General features: G+C 45.7%; 1 protein-coding gene across 5 annotated transcripts in view; it reads right to left on the reverse strand.

Annotated features, from left to right (window-relative positions):
- Positions 1–6,750: 6,750 nt before the first annotated feature.
- The window catches only part of ERG (ETS transcription factor ERG), a 175,755-nt gene continuing 161,105 nt past the window's right edge, over positions 6,751–21,400 (reverse strand). For all 5 annotated transcript variants that reach the window (XM_064475986.1, XM_031459501.2, XM_064475981.1 and 2 more), the window contains 4 exons: positions 17,159–17,227; positions 16,420–16,476; positions 15,720–15,767; positions 6,751–8,694 (listed from right to left, as the gene is read on the reverse strand). In XM_064475986.1, the coding sequence (XP_064332056.1) occupies positions 8,174–8,694; positions 15,720–15,767; positions 16,420–16,476; positions 17,159–17,227 (695 nt within the window). In that variant the 3' untranslated portion in view covers positions 6,751–8,173. The remainder of the gene's footprint in view (positions 8,695–15,719; positions 15,768–16,419; positions 16,477–17,158; positions 17,228–21,400) is intronic.

Genomic DNA, 21,400 nt, shown 5'->3' on the forward strand with positions numbered 1-21,400 from the left:
ATTATATTAGGTATCCATGTATGTGGATTTGTTTATGGACTTATCTTTTTTCCATTCATCTACTTTTCTCTTTCTGAGCCATCTCACCTTGTAATTCTTAATTACTAGAACTTTATTAAGATTTAGTATCTGGGAGGACAAAACCCGTAAGATATAGACTGTGTTTTCTTTAAGAATGTCTTGGTTAATCTGGGCCTCTGTATAAAGTTTTAAATTTGCTTGTACAGGTAAAAAGGAAAAAAAAACTGTTGGGGGTTTTTGATAGGGATTGCAGTCAATTTCTAGATTTTGCAAATAATCGACATTTTCATAATACTGAATCATCAACTCCATGAACACGATTCTTCTCTTTCTTTTTTTCTTTATCTATAGTTTATTACTATTCTTTTTGGCAGACATCTTGCTTTGTCCATAATATTGACATCTTGTCTTGAATCATACAAGAATTTTAAATGTTTTACTTACTTACTGTTTTCCCTTCCTACCAGTTTCCTCCTGTCTTATCCAGATTCCTACCATCATATGAATAATAATTCATGAATAATTGGTGCCCAGCCTATGGTTTTACTCCTAATTCAGCTTTCTTTGACAGGCAGAACACCACAGCGGCTGCACATAGAAACTTTGGAGTCAGACTTTCATTCGGATCCTGTCCCTGCCACTTAACAGCCATGTGAACTTGGATTAAATGACCTTAACAAGTGCTCGGTCTTCCCTGAGTGAGTGATTTAGAACATGTTAGTGTTTTCTTCTTAATTGGAATAAGGCCACTACACTGTGAGCACAGACCAGACAATGTAGGTTTGAAACCCAGTGACCACCCCACAGTCACTCTTGCTCTCTCCCCACCCCTTCCGGTCCCTCCCACAGGAAGAGGCGGGACTTACCCTGCTGGAAATCGATTCTGGTCACTCTCTCCCTGGGTATCACCCTCTTTGGAGAAGGTGAGTAACTCCGAGCTCTGCCCACCTCCTGCCACGTTCTTGGAATATCCTGGCCTTCTAGTCAAGAGACCTTACCAAATGGTTTCCTAACTTCCAGCCCAAATTGTTTCTTACATATTTAACTTCTGCTCCCATGCTTTCCATAGCATCTTAAGTGGAAAGCCAGCCTTGGCTCCCAGGCTCGGCTCCCAGCCTCCGAGGCCTGCTGGGAGGTGGAAACGGTGAGTCTGGAGCTGGGCTGAGGCTCCCTGGGGCAGCCCTTACTCTTCCAGCTGAGCCGTGACTAATGCTGAGCAGGCTGTGACCAACAACCCCCACGATGTGTGCCTTTATGGGAGAGTGTTGCAGTGGGGCGGTCTTCCTCTTAAGTGAGAAAACGTGGAGGGGAAGTTCAGCAGTCCCACCAGCCAGCTGCCTCTCCCCATTCACCAGGGCCCTGTGGTGTTGAACTGATATGATGGATTTTAACCTCCAAGCAAAGTGAGCTCAATTCAATCTGGAGACAGAGTCACAGGACAAGCAGATTTGGGGGGCTTCTAGTGGCTATATAGTGTTTAACCCCCAAATGTGCTCCTGCCCTTAGGACTAAGTGATACTGGCCAAGAGTGGGGTTTCCAAGCCATCACACATTTCAGACCATTTTTCATGATCTTCCATGTACATATATGACACCTTATCATCTTCATCATTTTACAGAATACAAATTACATCCAATTAGTCCACCTACCAAGTGCTGCTAAATATCTGGTGAAGAGTCACATGGTCTGTCCTTGAGCACATCCACATCCAGCTACTCCTGGGCAAAGGATTGGCCATTCCATGTGGAGCTCCTCTGTCAAAAAGTTCTTCCTTGAGTTTGGCCAACGGGCATCCCTGCTGAGTCCACCTTTGGCCTCAACAGTTACCTTTCCAGATGTTCATTCATCTCACAGCTGAGGGCATGATGGACAGCTTAATCCTGCCATTCACTGTGCTTGGGTCCTGGATGGACGGACCATAAATGTAATCCTGCTTCCAATAGATACACTGGGCAGTCCCTTCGCCTGCTCTCCCATGGCATAATCTTGGGTTCCCTCTTTCCCCTCATCTTTCTCTGCTGGGCTTGTTCTAGCTGGCCTGTGTGCCTCTGCAAATGTACGTCCAGAGTTGTGGGTGGCATCCATTCAAAACAGAATAAATAAGTTCTCTTTCACAATCTATTTTTTTTTTAATGGAACCTACTTTTGGGCAATCACATCTCTTTCCCAAGTCCTGTCAATATGAGATGACATAGCTTAAGATTAAGAATAGAGGTTTGGAAGTCAGTCCTGGGACAAGCGTTAGCTCACTCTCTTACCTTGGGGGGCAGGTGAGCTAGGTAAATTGTTTCATCTGAGTGTCAGGATTTTTTAGTTTTAATTGGTATCCAGAGGGCAATTGGAAGGAGTAATGAGACAGTGCACCTGATGTGCTCAGCACAGTGCCTGCCCCTGCCCCTTAGCTCATTAAATATTGAATATTCCACATCATCACTGCTATCACCTGCAAAATCCGGAAGTGCTGTCCACCTGTGCTTTTGCTCAGTCCAGCTCTTAGGTGTGTTCAATGTGATGCAGATCCTAACATCACTAAGCTCCAGTAAGTTTGATTGATTTGACCCATCCCTTCAGCCTGCTCTTCAAAATGCTGAACTTATAATGTCACCTATTTTCCCCTTAGCCCACAGCATCTGGAGTTGTTGTCAGAGTACCTTCTATGTCTTCACTCTAGTAAGATATCAATAAATAAGGTCAAGGGCAGAGGCCTGGAGTCTGTCCCTGGGACCTCTTTTCCAGGTGCATCTCGATCTTTTTTAATCAGTACTCATTGGCTGTGCTCACTCAATCAGTCATGACTTTGTACAATCTCAAAACTGCCTTATGAAGTTTATTCTGGCTACCATTTTTTTTATTATTTTCTTTAGGGAATGTGCTGTGTGTCTATGAATCATGAAAAACTCCTATTTTTTTTCATCAAGTTCTTATGTTTAACATGCTGCCTTCCTGAGTCTGTAAGTCAGCATGTTCTGACACAAATGATAAGCAAATGATTATTGCCTTGCCAGAATAATATCTTGTAAAAGCTTTTTATGAGAGAACAAATGAAAGGATCTCACTTTATAAAATTAATTTGAAATAGAAAAATTGTAATTTAGATGAGTTTGCGCAGTTATTTCTATATAGAATGAAGTTGGGCTGCTTCTTCCATAGACTCCAAAAAATATATAAATACTATTAAAAAGTTAGCACTTGCCCTTACATTTTCAACATAAAGGTTTTCAGACTGGCCAGATTTTAGACTTGTTCAGAGAAGTCCACATTGCCAGTGGAAGAGGAAGCCATGGAGACCAGGACTTCAGGCTTATAGTGCTGCTGAGTCAAGGCTGGCATTTGGAGCAATGTGTGTTTTAAAAAGGTTTGATTGGCCAGAGGATTTTAGAAAATGCTAGAAGACAGGCAGTATATCCATGGTATGTAGGCAGAATTCTAAGATGGCACGTAAGTTTTCCATCCCTTGGAGTACATGCCCTACAGAATCCTCTCTGCTTGAGTGTGAGCAGGACCTTTGACTGTGATGGGTTCTCATCCCATGATTTAGTTATGTTATCTGAATTTTGCAGATATAGTTAAGGCCCTTAATCACTAGACACTGAATGAATAAAAAAGATTATCCTCGGCCTGACCTAGTCAAGTGAGCACTTAAAAGAAGTCAGAGATTTGAAAGGAGAGAGGTTCTCCTGCTGGCCTTGAAGGAGCCACTGCCTTGCTGTGGAGAGGGCCACGTCGCAAGGACCTCTAGTGGCCTCTAAGACTTGAGAGTGGCTCCTGGTGATGGCTGGTAAGGAAAAAGGACTTCAGTCCTACAACTGCAAGGAACTAAATTCTGCCAGCAACCAGGGAGCTTGGAAAAGGACCCCATCCTCAGATAAGATCACAGTCCTGACTGGTTCCTTGACTTCAGCCTGGTGAGACTGTGATCAGAGGACCCAGCTAAACTGTGCCTGGACTCCTGACCTGGGAACTGCGAGATAACAGATGCGTGTTGTTTCCAGCTGCTGAGTTTATGGTAATTTGTTACACAGCAGTAGATAACTAACACACATGGAAGCGAGTAAACAGTAGGGAGGAGAGTTGCTCAGAAGAGCTGAGTCAGAAGCAACTCAGGATGATGCTTCCAGAGTACACTGGCTTCCCTGATGGTTGATTTTCATGTGGCCACGGAAGGAAAATGTTACAAGTTTGAGATTTCACACTGAACGCTCCACACACAGACACAGATTATCTTTTCCTCCGTTGCAGTGGTTCCCAAACTTCAGCTTGCTTTTTGAATCACCTGTAAGGGTTGTTGGATCTGATGGCTGAGCCCCACCTCCAGAGTTTCTGATTCAGCAGGTCTGCAGTGGGTCCGAAGACTTTGCAGACTTCACAAGTTCCCAGGGGAGGCTGCTTCCGGCCCTGGGGCCCTACCCTGAGAACTGCTGCTCTATGATAAATGAGGAGGTTTTAGTTATTTCTAACATTTGGTTTCTATATCCAATCTTTTCCCCATGTGACATGGAAACATTTCACCAAGATTTTTTCATACAAATTAAGTTTTTTTGCATCTGATTATGACTTCAAGAAGTTTATTTTTTATTTTTTTGGGGGGGCAGGTAATTAGGTTTATTTATCTATTTACTTATAAATGGAGGTACTGGGGATTGAACCCAGGACCTTGCACATGCTAAGCAGGTACTCTACCACTGAGCTATTACCTCCCCCATTTTTTAAACCAAGGTTAAGATAAAAAGAAGGAACAAAACTTGAGACACCTTTGAGTAGCCCAAAGTGTTTTTCATTCTCTGAGTAGTCATCTCAGAACTCCCATTTGGGTGGAACAATGAAAAAACAGTTAAACCAGATTAAAAAAAAAAAAACAGGTTACAGGTCCCACGTGGGGGCCTGTGGGACCTCCATGTTCTCCCATTTGCCATCACTGCCCCACATCCCGGGTGTTAGTGGTCCCTGCTGCATCCCCCATCTATCCGGGCCCTCATTCCCAGGTGGCAGGGGCTGCAGCAGCACAGAGGTGCCCCGGGGAGCAGAAAGTCCTCTCCTGCACCAGTCCTGACAAATCACTTCATCATGAACCCCTCTGACTCATAGCAAGGAAATCAAACTGGGAGCAAAAATGAAGTCTTAATTGAGATTTAGGGATCTGCAGAGATCCCACCAAGTACAAAGCCCCCATGACTGTTTAAAACAAGAAAAGAGGGAAGATCCCTTGCCAGTAGAAGTGATTCTGCCGGGATCATGGTGAGTGTACGTCAGGGCAAAACGGGAAAAGCAGAGAGAAAAAGGTTCTTCATATGATTATGAACAGCAACTGGAGAGTGCTCTGGAATGCAACTATGCAGGAGCAGAGAAGGAACGTTATTTTAGGATGTAATTGAAGAATTATTTATTTGGGAGAGCTCAGCATTAGCATGTTATCCAAAATGATCCCAGTTGCTCATGCTTGTCATAAAGTTTGCTAATAATCCGGATACAGGGGCGGGGGGCAGTTGGGGAACCTAACTGAAAACATCTGTGAAAACTGAATATGAGACTCAGTGTCTTGTTTATATTAATTCGCCCACGATACAATCCTGAAAGAGTGGAATTGAGTGATTATCCGAGTAAATGTCTATTTATATGCAGAAAGTAGGTGTGCTTTGACTTTGTACTCAAAATAAAAATGACTGATCTCTTCCATCAGAACAGTGCAGGCGTCCCAGCTGCCAGCTTCTATGTTTTTATTTATTTACTTATCTCCCCTAAGGAGATCCAGGCACTTTGTGGACCTTTCCCAAGCTGCTGGAACTGATTGATGGTTGGACTTCTTTTAATCCAAGTAATGCCGAGTGTCTGCAGCTTTGGTAATCGGATCCTACGGACTTGAAAGACCACTGCCAAAATACCCAGAGCACAGAGGTTTGGCAACTTCATTTAATCATCGCAGAAGGATTACAGAGTGCAAAACAAGCCCCCAGACGGCAATGAGATGGGCCAAGTCAGAAACTGACTCAGGCTCAGGAGCTGCCCAGGTTTGCTCCCTCCCACGGCCTGGCCTCCCACCTCCTGAACCGCCTTCACCTCGGCCAAGGCTGGCATCGTTTGCGGTCCGTAGGAGAGAAGAGATGTCAAGGGGGATTGACTTTAGATCAGAGAAATAAACTGTGTCTGATACTATGTCAGGCTCAGAGCTGGTTAATCCGACTCTGGTACCCAGATTTATCCTGGTGGGGAAGGGTGAGGCCACAGTCTACCTGGTGAGATCCTCTGACGGAGAAGCCAGGTCGCAGATTTAGAAGCTGTCCCTGGTCTGGCCAAAGTGAGAAATTGTAGCCACCCGTGATGTTTTATTCACCCACAACAATACAGTTGGCATTGAGAGCAATAACTTATTCACCATCCAAGGGTTGCTTTATGATCAGAGCAGGAATTAAGGGCGATTCATGACTGGGTGTGGATCTGGAATTTCTTAAGGACAACCTCAGCTTTCGAGGCCTTTTTCCAGTCTGGGCTTAAATCTGGAGGCTCCCATGTGAAATGTGGTCCTTCTGCTCCAGATGGGGTGAGGAATGAGAGCGGGCAGGAAGGCGCTGGAGAGACTGCGCCGTTTGGGTGCCAAACATCCCATTTGCTTGCCTCTCCCTTGCACGCACTCCCGGACCAAGGAAAACCCTAACACAAAACCCACAGCAAGCAGCCCACGTTTCTATTAGGCAACTTTAGTCACTAAAAAAGTGCAAATGCAGACTCCCGTGTCGATCGGATTTGCCGTGCGAGGCCAAGCTTATTTTATTACATACATTCTGCATTCTAAGAACTAATAACTTCATATTGTAAACATTAAGCATACAGAGTTAATGTTCAAGGCCACATTTTGATCATGGATTGTCTCTCTTGTGTATCTTTGGCTGGCCGAGATCAACTCGTAGTGTATAAATGCATAAGTTATATAATTATTATATAAAAAGGAAGAAAAAAAAAGACTCCATGGACTTGTAGACTTCATTCTGACAAACGCACAGCGTTCGCGACTCAAAAGGAAAACTGGGGCCCCCCTAACCTCGATGCCTAGGTGATCTCGGCTTGTGGTCCCCAAGAAGGCTAGTTCTTACCTGACCCCCTGGAGAGCACTGCCCCCTCCTCCACCTAACCACGAGGTCCTGAATGTTTCGTTTAAATATCAGACAATTCCAGTTACAATTTTCTTTTGATAGACAAACAAACAAAAGAGATGCATAATTTTGCTTCTGAATTCTATGACTTCCCTTTCCTCCATCACGCCGGGTCCCTCCTCCTGACACTGGATTTGGTATAAACTCTAACCGCCTTAAGCCTCAGGTCTCCATGACTCGTTCTCTGCAGAACCAGCCCTGTCCTGAGTCCCGTCTTTACCGCTTGAGAAGTTTCTTTCCCAGTCCTCACCTCTTCCTCCTCCGCTTTCTCCTCTCCCACCTCCTCCGGTCCTTTGTCTACATCCACACGCTCATCTCTCCGGACACATCCTCAGCCCCACCCTTTGGCTCAGAGTTCCTGTCTTATTGGAAAGGAGTCGGAAGCTTTGGGTCGTCTTCACAGTTGGAGAGAGCTGAGAGCTCTCCATCAAATGGAATGAATCTGATTTCCCCCAAAAGGGCAAATGCCAATGAGTTCTGTTCCCATGTCTGTGGATGGGCCACTGTCTCTCTCTTTTCTTCTTCTTTTTTTTTTTCCTTCTATTTGTGATATGTTTCTCTTTTTAAATACAGGTAGTTTTCCTTAGAATGACATGAGAAATGGCATGTTCGGTCCAGACTGTGTGATCTCTGTTGCTTTACTTGAACCCCAGTTTGCACGAGCAGGATCCCAGAGTCCACTCTAAAGTCTCCACACGCCTTCAGAACATTTTCTGTGGCACTTAGTCCTTGTGACTTCATGCTTCTACTTACAATGTCTTTTACAAGGTTGGTCACAGATGATACGCCCTTGTGCATTACATTGGTAGCATCCTCTTGATTTTGGTAGCAATACTTCAGTCATCCCCTCCCGCTAAGAGTCTTTGAACCTCTTCCCCGGCGTCCTCCCCCAGCCCCAGTCAAGCGTGGTCCTTCCTCTTGAGGCACTTCTGATTCATGTTCTACAACAGAGTTTGTGGCAATTTATTGGTGATGCATGTGGTTGAGAAAGGCCTCTCTCGGGTCTTTAGTAGTAAGTGCCCAGATGCGAAGGCATGTGGCTGGCTGGGAGCCTAGCGTTGGGGTAGATGCCTCCTGTGGGGGAATTCCAGTATGGGTTGGGGGCAGCAAAAAAACTGGACGACGTCACGGGTAGGGCCGGAGGGTGGGGGGCCACAAAGTTCATCTTCTGTGGGTGGGCGTGATAGGATCCCATGTAAGGGAGGTCCGAGGGGTACTTGTACAGGGAAGACTCTGGAGGGTGGGGCTGCAGGGCCTGGGCGATGCCGTGGAAGTCAAACTTGTAGGCGTAGCGCTTCCCGTGGACTTTGGTCATGATGTTTTTGTCATAGTAGTAGCGGAGGGCCCGGCTGAGTTTATCATAGTTCATATTGGGTTTGCTTTTCCGTTCTCCCCAGCGCCGGGCCACCTCGTCCGGATCTGTCATCTTGAACTCCCCGTTGGTGCCTTCCCAGGTGATGCAGTTGGAGTTTGAGCTGTCTGACAGGAGCTCCAGAAGAAACTGCCACAGCTGGATCTGCCCGCTCCCTGGGAGGCGGGAAAGGAAACAGAACAGCAGTGAGAACAGACTCTGAGCTCCAGGCATCCTTGCTTTAGGGATACAGGTGGGTGCTGTCAGTGTCCCACCCAGAGCTCCCTCCCCAGGCTCCCCTCTTCCCCAGAGACCCACCCTTGGCTGCACAGGTACTGCCTCAGCCACCCCCAGGGAGCCCTCACCCCGACGGACTGACACAGGGTACCAGACGCCGGCCCTCCTGCCTCAGAGGGGGACCAGTCCTATGATGCTGTTCATGCCCGGAGATCCCCACGGGGTCAGACTGGAGCAAGAGCCCAGCTAAGTCCACAAGCTTCCTGAACCTTTCCCTGCCCTAGCCTGCTTCCTCACTTCCTCTGTCCCGAAAACACAGGCTTCATTAATCACCTGCACAAGCTTCCCCAGCCCAAGCTCTGAGTCTGAGCAACCCGACCTAAGATGAGGATTCCTGGTGACTCTCCGGCTGATCTACAGGTCCCAGTCCTTTATGGAATGTAAAGAATTCCTATGGGGCAGAGTTCAAGTTGGCTCCATCCATTTCTGACTTCCTTAGCAGAGCAGGTAGGTCAACTTTGTGTTTCGGGGGTGGAAAGGCTTATTTTTCCTATTTTGTGAGGCAGAGAGCGCCATTATATGGATGGCAATAATGACCTAATACCATTTATATTGGCGAGGTCAAGTCAAATAATAAAAGTCAGATTTAGGAAATGGACGTCTAAAAGTTTATGGAAAAAAATAGAGAATGGAGGTAAACACCGTTATTTCTAACATAACATTTTGCTGGCGCTCAGAAAGCAATTCTGTCAAAGCTTTTTCCTAGAACAGAATTAACCCACTCAAAATGAGGAAGTTTAGAAAAAAGCTGGCTCTGTTTCAAACCAGATCACCCATTTCCAGTATTCAGGCAAATGCATCTTAACGGAAACCCACGTGTTGCCCCGGTGCTGCGACGCCCATTGTGTTAAGCAGAATTTCCAAAAGGAAAACTGCAAAACCGAGTGATTGCAAGGCCTCTCGCAGAGCCGAGCGAGACTCCAGCTGAGTCAATGGATCTCATTTAACTGGGTGTATTCGGTCAGAATTCTCTTGATCCCACCAGAGGCATATAGATGTGGCTTTTATGTTTTATTAAATTCAGAGAAAAATCCAGGCACATCGCTCTAGTCACCATGCCACAATACTTTAAGATGACTGATGGCTCCCTAGAGGAGAGATGGCTGCAAACATCAACAGAAATATGGAGCATGAGGCGAAGCTGAGATGTGCTAAGCAGATTTTAGAAGCTTTGAAAATGGGTAGAAGGCAGGCTTTTCCTCCCAAACTCCAGCTGCAGCACCGCCTTGGGCTTATTACCAAAACGACCACCTCTTCTTACACCATCAGTAATACCAATAGATGTGGTAAAATGACTAAAGGAACTATTCAGGGAACTGATGAAATGTAAAAAGTGATTATAAATTTGTTTTCTCAAAATTCTTCCCACTAGCTCCCTATATAAATTGTCCAACTCAAAAATCCTTGTTTCCACATTGGCTACATGGAAATGGGTATGACTGTGAATTTATCCATGCAATAGCATCGTGAGAAAGGTCAGCCTTTTCTGAATATGTTCTGGAAAATGATCATTTTCAGTCTAGCAACACATTTGAAATGTATTAACAGCTTGTAGTTCATCGCAATGGAAGCCTTTGCTTTCTCCAGAACCACATATTCAAACTGTTCTCAATCAAGTTTTGTTGCCCCCAACATTTCATTAATATGCATTTTTAAAAATACAAAGAGGAGTTTGAGAAAACCATATGGTTTTAGTATATATAGTGTAACCATAGGATCACTGCTTGAAAAAAAATTCCATATATGACCTGGGAATAGGGAAAAACATGGATTTTTGATTTAACAGTCTAACATATGCTTCGACATAAACACATGGCGTTGTTTGAAAATGAATATTCACTGTCAACCTCCTCTCATAGAGAGTGCAGTCCCACAGATTTTGTATAAGGACACAGATCTACCTAAACAGCCAAAATTCTACTTGGTATCCATTCGAACCTTGGCACTGCCTCTTGGGAATCTGTCGTTCATCCGCTTCCTTGATAAATGTGTACTGGATAAAAACAGTGCGCAAACGTGGTTTCCTAGCTCTTCTGCTTCGGAAGAACTAGTAAGGCGGGAACCTATATTCATGGCTAGAAACTCAAAGCTGAAAGGGCGGAGGAAGAATTTCTCCCTAGACTGTTTTACCCATCAGCCCTTAAGACACAGGCCTTGGGGCCTCTGAGCGTTGCAACGGCCTATGGAAGAAGACACCTATGAACAAAATTCATCAGCTTCCAAACCTGAGAACAAAACCATAAATGCAAACCAACTAACGTTTAAATAGATGTTACAAAGTGCAGCACTATGTCAAGGTCATTAATTGTCAAATTTAATATAACAAAAATCCGCTGTGTTCGCAGTCTACAGCAGATTTTCTTGCTGTGCAAGAGAGAATCTCAAGGATGCACCATGGTCGCTGAGAAGTCATGGTCAACGGTCAGTTAGATGAGTTACTCACGGCCACAGAATTTCAAAAGCAGTTTATTTAATTCTTATTTTACTGTCAAAACAATGGTGTGCACTAAAAGTGCATTTTAGAATATAGAATAGGGGTTCCAAAACACAGGTACCTAAGATTTAGGAAGTCTAAGAGTGGCCGAGCATCTCACTGGCCAAACCAGCAAGTAAAAGGAGACGCTCTTCTAAGACAGGATCTTCCATCCAATCAGCACCACCACCTGCCCCTCATGAACCGCCTTCTTCACCTTCTTTGGAACTCGTCACACCTAGGACTCTCCCTCTGTCCTGGTAACACCCTGGCAACATCAGTAAGGAGCAGCTGCTTTTCTCCTAGATTTGTCCAGGGTGATTAACTAAAAAGGCAGGACTGCAGGCGCGGGGGTGGGGGTGGACAAAGATGTAGGCTGCCCACCTGCAGGAGAGCCCACTGGGTTGAAGCAGTGCGAGGCATGGCTTTGGAGAAGACCAAAGGCAATCTTTTCATTTTTAGGAGGAAAATGGTCTCTGAATGTGATTAAAAGAAGGGAAACACAGTAGCAAAGAGGTACAGACTGAGCAAAAAAAAGGGCAAAACATCTAAACGGTTTATAAACCACAGAGAAAAGCAGAGCTGGGAGTGACTCAGCAGTGGTGGGTCAAGTAGGAGGGGTGGCCCCGAGCAGGGCACTCAGGCGCCAGCTGACGGGGGAACAGAGCAGTAAACAAAGCGGAGGGGGCCCAGCAAGCCCCACACTCGGGCTTCCTTCTGCAGTAGCTGGGGGTGCTCACAGCCTGGATCCCCCACCATGTCAAGGTCAAGGGAGCAGGCGTGTCCCTGATGCGAGGCTTTGCCGGGGCTCAGCATGGCTCAGACGGGACTTGCTGGAGGGGCAGACCGTATGGTGGCTGAAAGTCAGCACTGCTTCAGCTAAATCCTGGCTCTGCCCCGTATGGGACTTTGAGCAGCTCACCCGGCTCTATATGCCTAGGTGTTCTCACCTGCAAAATGGGGGTGGTGGTAATATACTATCTTGCAGAGTCACTATGAGGATAAACTCCATACGTGAATGCTCTTATGGTTTGTCTGAGCTGAAAACCAGGGTTTAAAGAAAGATCTTCCCTTGCCTAGAGTGGAGAGATGCCAAAAGGGAGACAGCTACCCCCACCCTTCCACCCTGGCCGCGTGGAAGCTGGGGATGACGGTGTTCTCAGGGTGGCTCGTATCACTGGAAGCTGACTTGTGCCAGACACCATTCTGAACACTGTACATGTGTTTACTTAATCCTCCCCAGAGCCATGTGCTAGCCCACTATAGACAGGGGGCATTAGAGCCCAACGAGGCAGAGTGACTGATCTTGCCCCAGGTCAGCATGGGTTGGAACCCCGACTCCAGGCCTTGGTGCTGAATCACTATACGATGCTGCCTTCAAGCCTGGCTTCTGCACACACCTCCACCCCCTCCTCCAGTCCTTTTCAGGTCGCCCTCCCCCCTACCCCGGGCCTGGAGCTTGGTAGGTTCCCAGTGGAAGAATGGACACTCCCAGCTCCTAATCAATGGCAAAGCATCCTTAAACGGGTCTCCAGCTCTGCATAAAGCAGTTAAATGCCCACCATTAAAGACCATCCAGTTGGCACCAAGGGAGCCGCTGAACTCTTGCTCCCAAGAAAGCTAATGCCTGGGAAGGGGATTTCTGTTCATTAGAGGAGCCACTTTGAATGCTCAGCCATTCTGGTGGGACGTAAAGGGGCTAAGTCACTTCCATCTGATCCAGAACATCATAATGCAGGGGCGCACGCTTCTCAGCAGGGACGGAGAGGTTGAGATGCTCTTACCATCTTGTGCATTCATACCATATGATGTCATCCTTCCCTTTAAAATGGCTCTAAAAAAGTTTGCATTGTGTAACGAGCAGAGGCAGCAATGTTAAGTGGTGAAGGATTTACTTATCAGAGGATAGGAGAATAGAATCAAACAGGAAGAAACATTCTCATTAACTGAAAGATAAAAGACATTCTGGTTTTAGGGGGAAAGGCCACATGAATACAACTGACACAAAGCCACCGCCCAGGAGATGGAGAGAAGACCTAACTCACTAGAAACTAAGGAAAATACAGCTTTATCCTCAAATCTGACGTGCACTGCTGCCATCTTCCCCAGGCCCAGTGGGCACGGTCTTAGCGGCATAAGGGGCAGTCCCTGCTCCCAGTGCCAGCCCAGCTGAACCGTTAGGCACCAAGGCATCTTCCCAGGCCAGGGGTGGGCTGGCCGTCTCCTCCCTGCTCTGCCCCAGGTCCTTCTAAGCCCACCAGCGAGCGTCCCCCGGCTACCGGGCATTGAGTGAGTAGACGGGCCATCTGCTGAGGGGCCAGCAACTCTCTTCTGCCACCAGCGAGCATCCCCCGGCTACCGGGCATCGTGTGAGTAGACACTGAGCCCTCTGCTGAGGGGCCAGCAACTCTCTTTGGCCCCAGGCCATCAACCAAGCCACACCGTTGAGCTGCGACACCATGGGCACTGACATACGTTTCATTTAGCCAACCTGTACGAGTGAAAGGGCCAGTTTGGTTTTGCTTGGTGCAGCATGACCCTGTCCTCTTCATCCCTGACCTCATACCCATCCCAGGCGCAAAACAGTTGTCAAACGGAATGGAAATCCTTCCTTTCTGTTCTCTTGGTCCTCATTCTCCAAGACCTCCCACTTCCCTCCCGTTCACTCAGGGCCCGTCTAGGGCAAGAAAACAGAAAAATTTGGAGACAGAGAGTCAGGGTTCACACCTGGCCTCCCTTCTTATTGCCTGTGTGACCCAGGAAAAGTTACCCAGTTTGTCTGGACCTCCGATTCCTCTTCTGTAGGATGAAGACAATGGCCTCCTGGGGCTCCTGGGAGCCGGGACCACAGACAGAAGCACTTGCATCATTGGGGTGGGAGCCGTTGGTTTGTTATTTCACATCATTGTGTTAACTTTCCCAGAGCGTTTCAGCTTCCGTCCTTTTCCCCTCTCTAATCTCTCCTGACCGCTCCTGCCAGATCAGTCTTCCTGAAGCACTCCTGATAATGATCATCTCAAGACACAGTCATCGTTTTTATTTGAATGGTTATAGAGGCAGCTGCATATGAAACGCTGGGCACAAGCATGAGGAGGGACCAGAGACCCAGGAGACATGGCCACCAGGTGGATGCTGGGAAAAACCTATGTCCACTTCTCCACTGGAATGTAAGCTGCTTCCGGGTCAAGGATGGTATCGTGTTACTCCTCGCATTCATTTATTCAACAAATAATTACTGAGCACCTGGCCTAGGCCCAGGGGTACAGCAATAAACAAAACAGACCCTTCTCACTGCTCAGCTGCTCAAAAAGTATTTGCTGAACTAGATAGCATCAACCAAGAGCTAATGTCAAAGATGTGGGCGCTCGATAATGACCATATTCATATTTCTCAAAAGCATAGATTCCCTCGTGGGGATGTATCCTGATGGAATCTAAATTGTCCTGTTTCCCACCCCATTTTGGCCTCGATGTTTAGGAAAGATACATTCCAGCTTGTATTTGCAATACGCCTCTGACATACTGGTATTTGAATTCGCTGTTTAGAATAGGCAAACATATGCTGTGAACTTCTGAAGTTGATGCCAGCACAGCTGGTTCTGATCTGAATACAAACAAATCCAACAATTTGGTTGGCACTGAAACGTGATGACAGGTGACGATCCTTGGCGAGGTACAGGTTACAAACGGGTCCGTTAAGAATCTGCACTTTCTTCTAGCCTTGAGGCTCAGGAACAGACCATTCATAGAAGATGATGCTAAATTTGAAGCCTCAGGGTTGTAATTACGGTTCTTCTTTTTAAGATATAATTTTATCTGCCTGTGTGATGGACTAAACTGTGTCAGTCCCCACAAATTTATACGTTGGATTTGCCCAGGACTTCAAAACATGATGTTATTTGGAAATAGGGTCTTCAGAGAGGTCATCAAATTAAAGTAACGTCATTTGAGTGGGCTCTAATCCAATCTGACTGGTGTCCTTATGAAAAGGGACATTTGGGCACAGATAGAGAGAGAGAGGATGAGGCTAAAAGATACAGGCAGAAGAGGCTCATCTACAAGCTAGGGAGACAGGTCTGGGCTCCTTCCTTCCTTCATGGCCCACAGAGGGAACGAACCCTAACAGTTTGATTTTGAACTTCTGTCCTCTAGAACCAGGAGACAATAAATGTCTGTTGTCTAAGCCCCTTTCTTAGAGCAGCCCTAGGGAAACCGCCACAGCTTGGATTGGGTAATAATGCTCTTTGCTGAAGCTACATCTTAATTTATAGCCTGATCCATTTTTTTTTCCACTTAGGCAAATAATCCAGTGAGACCTAAAACTTAAATTTGTTCAGTTGAAAAGATTTCTCAGCAATACAAGTTTCTCTTTCAAAATAGCCGCCGCCAAAAAAATAGCTGTGGAAGAACAAAATGATCAACAGTATCTCACCTGGATTAGCAAGGCGGCTACTCGTTGGTCCAAGAATCTGATAAGGATCTACGGCAGAAGGAGAAAAGAAGTCAAGTTCCAAAGACATCGCTGTGGCCAGGACTGATGCAACTGCGGGAACAAGGCTGACCCGGACTTCGGAGTGGAAAATGCCTCCCACACCAGAGTCACCGGGCGCCGTTTCCTGTATTAGAAAAGGTGCCATGGGGGTCTGAGAGAAGCTTCTTGCTAAAGGCCTCCTGCTGGTGGCCAAGCTCAGATTTGGTCCTGGGGTTCCCAATACCCAGCCCAGTGCTCTCTCCACCCCAGGACAGAAACGGGGTGAATGTCTTCAGTCCACAGTGGGTCCCAGGGCCGTGCTGGCCGCAGCAGCCTTCCTCCGTGTCCCCGCCTTGGACCTGGCACACATGCTGCCGCTGCTGCACGTGGCCTGGGAGGTGAGAGTAAAAGAATTCATCTCACACGTCACAAAGACGCAGCCTGTGTGCAAGCCCGTTGGGTTTTTCCATATTTATTGCAGAGGTTTGGGGGAATGTTTTAGCCAAATCTCAAATCGTCCCAGTTAAGTAGACTAATCATTTGGCCCCCACTTTCCGTGCGGAGCAAGAACAGAGAACACAAAAGAACATGAATTTCATTTAGAAATTGACACATTTCCGTCACTTTTCTCATGGCCGTCAGGACGCTCCCTGAAACGTACCTAGTTGAGGACGCTGGTCTTCAGTTTTGGGCACTGTGGAAGGAGACGGCTGAGCAGCTGAACAATCCAAAAGTGAATGAGACAATTAGCTGGAACTTGCATTTGGCTACTGGTCTTTGATCATCATTCCATCAGTTCCCTCAGTGATTAACAGAATAGTCTTACTCTTAGAACAAGAAGCATCTTATGGTAAGGAAAAATTGTCCTTTCTAATAAAGCCCAATGTAAATGCTGTAGCAGAAAGAGGGTGCTTTACGTTATTTTAAAAAATGTATTTGTACCCTACTTTTTCCAAAACTAAAAAAAAAAAAAATTGAGATAGTTTACAAAACAGATGAAGATGAACTGCAGTCTAAAATACACAGGGGGAGAGTATAGCTCAGCGGTAGAGCGCCTGCTTAGCATGCATGAGGTCCTGGGTTCAATCCCCAGTACCTCCATTTAAATACATAAATAAACCTAATTATCTTCCTTCTTAAAATAATAAAAATAGTAATAAAATATTTAAAAAATAAAATAAAATTCACTTCTTTCATTTCTTTTTGTTATAGAAATAGATATAACCCCAACAGAGAAAGAGCCATTGCATTTAAAGGTGAGTTGTGCTTTGTTGCCAAAGGGACAAACACTTCATGCTGAGAAGGCATAGGCTGGCTACAGAAACTATTATTTACTCTCTCAACAGTTATCCTCTGCCTTGTGATGTGAGGATTCAAGGCAGCGGAAGCCAACACGGTACCTTTTGACTGGGGGGTGGGGTGGCCATGACTGGTCCAGGCTGATCTCCTGGGTGGTTCGTAAGGTAAATCTGTAAAGACAAATAAATTGACTAAGAGATCAGTGATGTAATTTTCTAACAGCTATTCCGTGTGCTTTTTTGTTTTGTGTTTTATTTATCAGAATAAATATTGTGCAAGAGAACTCAGTTATCCAAAGGGACATTCAACCTGGATTCCATGAGATTTGGATTTGATTTACAAATTATGATGTTGTCTATTTTATTAAGCTAACATTTTCCCCCGTTAACCTGAAAACTCGCACTGATGGCGTCTCTCAGAGCTGGCTGATTCTTTAAGGTAATGTCCTACAATCAGGTCAAGACTCCATCAAACGCTTCTTACAGCCTAACGTGCCCTGCTTCCAGCTGGGGCTGACCTAGGTCCACCCCTCTACTGGCTTCATGACCTGTCCGAAAACAGAGCCTTCCTTCAACGCTGACGAGTCAGTCGATTCCTGCTTGAGGTCTGACCCTAAATCCGCCAAATGACACTCAGCGCTCCTTCCTCTTCTCCTTCCCTGGAAACGAGCACTGCCTTCTTAGTCCCTCATTTGCGAGCTGCCTCTCTCAGCCACCCCTCATTTGCCCTTTAAATTCTCACCCATTTATATTAAATCAGTCTGCAAGTTCTAGTTATTTTTCTATGCCAAAGTCTACTCTTTCTCCTTCTCTTAATGAATTTAGAATTTCTCTAAAATGAACTGCGTCAAATCAGATGCAAGACTGAGACAGTATTGCCCCGGCAACATGTTAGCAATGACTGTAGACAGCTTGAGGGTAAGCCAGTGAGGAGCGGGTGGGCAGAGCTCAGGGGTAGAGCGCACGGGGTCCTGGGTTCCATCCCCAGGACCTCCATTAAAATAAATAAACCTAATTACCCCCCCCAAAAGAAGTATACGCCAATGATTTTCTTGTGTTTATAACGTATTGCCACTTGTCCCACAAACCTTCCACACTTTGCATATGCAAATTGAATAATTATACTTCTGCAGGCTCACTGCAAGTTCTGTTAATGATTATGACTCTAAGTCATTTCAAGTTTCTTTTAAAAATATCAAAAATATTTTAAAACAGTTTTATCTCTCAATGAGTTGCTCTTCCTGGAATAAACTTTGTAAAAAAATTTTTAACTACAAATATATTCAAGAAACATTATTATGCATGCTCTTACTAACTCTGCATACACAAAGCTATTTCCACATGCACTCTTATTACAGAATTATTTCAAAACTACATCTTCTTGGATTGATGGTTCTCAGTTCAATGCCATGTGTCATTCTGGGCCAGCTGAACACCATAGCCAGGTTCTTCAGCAGGTATTCTGCTGCCAGACACCTGGAGATAGCTATAAAATCTCACTTGGAGGGCAGAGCCATGTTTAAACCTTGTTTAAAATTGGAAATTTGGTGGGTCAACCTTCAAAAAGCTTAACTATGTTGCAAAAGATGTGTCTCTTCCTATTTTCCTCTCCCAGAGAGAATAGCAGTGAAATGCAACGTGAAATCCAACACAGAATTGCCTTAATTTATTCAGTCTGTTTGGCCACAGCATCTCGATGAGTGTGGTCTGTGAAACCCTACCCTCCAGAGCTCTGGTTGAGGTCGATCGTTTTGCTTTTGAAACTCTGCTATTGCTCACCACTCCCTCTCGGCTGGCATTTTTGCATCTTTGGACAGTAAGCCTTTCCCACCCAGTTCCTCAGATTCTCACTTTCCTGGTGTTGAGGTTACACATGGGAATCAAATCTGCAGCCGCTATCAATTTACAACTCAATTTCAACTTATGTCTCAGGGAGCATTTGCGTACGGATTCTCATCCAGTTGCATTTTGTCTAGAAAATGCTTAGCCAGAGGTTCAATTTGAGAATTGTCTCAGAAAGAAAAATCGATTAGCAGGGCAATGTAAGAGCATGTAGCCGACTTCAGGAGCAGACAGGTGTATCACCAAGGGGTTCCTGTCTACCAAGTGAAAAAGCCAGATAATCCAGAAATAGGTTCTAGATCCTCAATTTGCAAAGTGTGGTCCACAGACCCAGCAATACTGGCAACATCCAGGAGCTTGTTAGAAATGCAGAATCTCGTGGGGAGGGTGGAGCTCAGTGGTAGAATGTGTGCTTAGCATGCACGAGGTCCTGGGTTCAATCTCCAGTACCTCCATTAAAATATAAGTAAACCTAATTACCTCCCCCCTTCCCCCCAAATATGCAGAATCTCACTCTAGATCTACTAAGTCAGAGTGTGCATTTCCACAAGATCCCAGTTGACTTGGGCGCCCGCTAAAGCTTGAGAAAGCCTGTTGTAGACAATTCCTACTGTTCTCCTCTAGAAATCTGTGTTCCTACAGATAATGGTTTCAGAAATGCTACCTGAGTGTGTTTAAATAAATAAATAAATATATAAATACACGTATGTGTGGGAAGAGTTCTAGATTGAATGCTTTTGCCTGAAATATGAGACCACGAATGGAATTCCTGGCAAGTGTCAGTAGGTCAGTTGGCTGCTATTTTAAACCTAAAAATATTGCCCACTGAAAGGTGGCTGGAAAAAAATTAAACATCAAACTACTCAGAGAAAAATATTTTGAGACGCTTTCTTCATAAAGTCCTTAGGGTGTAAAGCCATGTCTCATCCTCCCTTGAAAGTAAGTCCGGACCTAAACAACTCTAAGTCTGATTCTCAGCCAAGAATCTGAGATGTTTATATGAACAATGATGAATGTGTTCATAAACATATTGCCCTGGGAGATAAGTGGGCTTTTGTTTTTGTTCATGAAATTCTGACTCTTATCAGCTACCGATCACATGCCATGGGCGGCAAGCCCCCTCCTGGGGGACGTGACACTGGGGACTGTTGAGCTAAGCCCTGTGGAGATGAGAGACAATCATCTCAGGGACCTTGTCAGCAGCTACACCACCTCCAACAGGGCCAGTTTTGTGCAGTTCTACTCATTGGCTGCTTGAAAAATTGTTATTCCATGTACATTAGCCCCTTCTGGACAGTAGATCACAGGACTTCTAGTGAGAACACGGTTTGCATTTAATTCCTGGTGTCATTTCCACCCACTCTCCATTTCCCTTTAGCTCTAATCTTCAAGGTAATTAACTCATGCCCTTGGCAGAAGGTCCTGTGTCAGGGAAGGCTGCTTTCTGGCATTGGCCCTGCTATTTTTTATGTAACAGATCATGTTTAAAAACTGAACTTTTTAAAAGCCATTTCATAGGCAGCTTAGTAACCCTATTTCATACGGATTACCAAAGAAGAACGCTCTATGCCTTGATCTAGACCCCCAAACAGGAAACTACACACAGGAGTCTGCCTGGCGTTGGCTCTCCCGACACCAGCACCTCTGTTTCTTTACTGGGAGTGACGACCAGTTTCTGATTCTGAATAAGACTCCTCCCCGACCCACTCCCTTCCCTGGACATCAATGAGTTATGTCAGCATCCTCGCTGCCCTTCCTGCCGGATTTTTTATATTCTCCTTTCTTCAAGCTTAGGGAAGAACAGCCCTCTAGCCCTCTTGACGTCCACCCACCACTTTATTTTTTAAAGGACCAGAACTTGGATCACGAGAGGGCTTATCTTCATTCTATAGGATCCACGCCATGTTGACAAAGGAACTCCAGAGGTCCCTGGCTCCCTGCACACTGGCTGTGAAAGGATGAAATCTGCCCACCTTCAGTGAACTTAGATGCTAGTGGCAAAGACAGAAAGACTGAGAGCTATCGCCCAAAACCAATCTATAAGCCCCTATTTAATGCAAGGAATTTTTAGAGTCAAGCCTACTAGCATGATTAAGTCAACCCCCTCTGGTTTTCCTCTGGTTTTCCTCTAGTTTTCCTACAGTTCTCTAAACTCCTCTGTCAAAGACATGGAGATCTGGGGGCATTTGCCTCTCCTTCCCTCCCAGGTGTGCAGATCTCTGTGGCTACAGCATCGCCTGGGCAAAGTAAAGAATACACATTTCTGGTCATTTGCTGTGATACAGGCTTTACAGAGCACTTAACTGAGGAGAAAGGGCATCAGCTGTGTTGTCTCGTGGTGACTGGAGATGCCAAGTGGCGCCCAGCTGCCAACGCCAAAGGAGGAATCATTTAAGATTCTGACAAACCCTTGAGAAGCACCAGCTGAAAAGTGAAAGTCAAGGCTGCACTCACAGGCCCAACTCTCCAGGCTCTTGATAACATCCTCAGTGCGCCTCATGG

Source organism: Camelus dromedarius, chromosome 2 (assembly GCF_036321535.1).
Source record: "Camelus dromedarius isolate mCamDro1 chromosome 2, mCamDro1.pat, whole genome shotgun sequence".
In the NCBI taxonomy this organism is placed as follows: Eukaryota; Metazoa; Chordata; class Mammalia; order Artiodactyla; family Camelidae; genus Camelus; species Camelus dromedarius.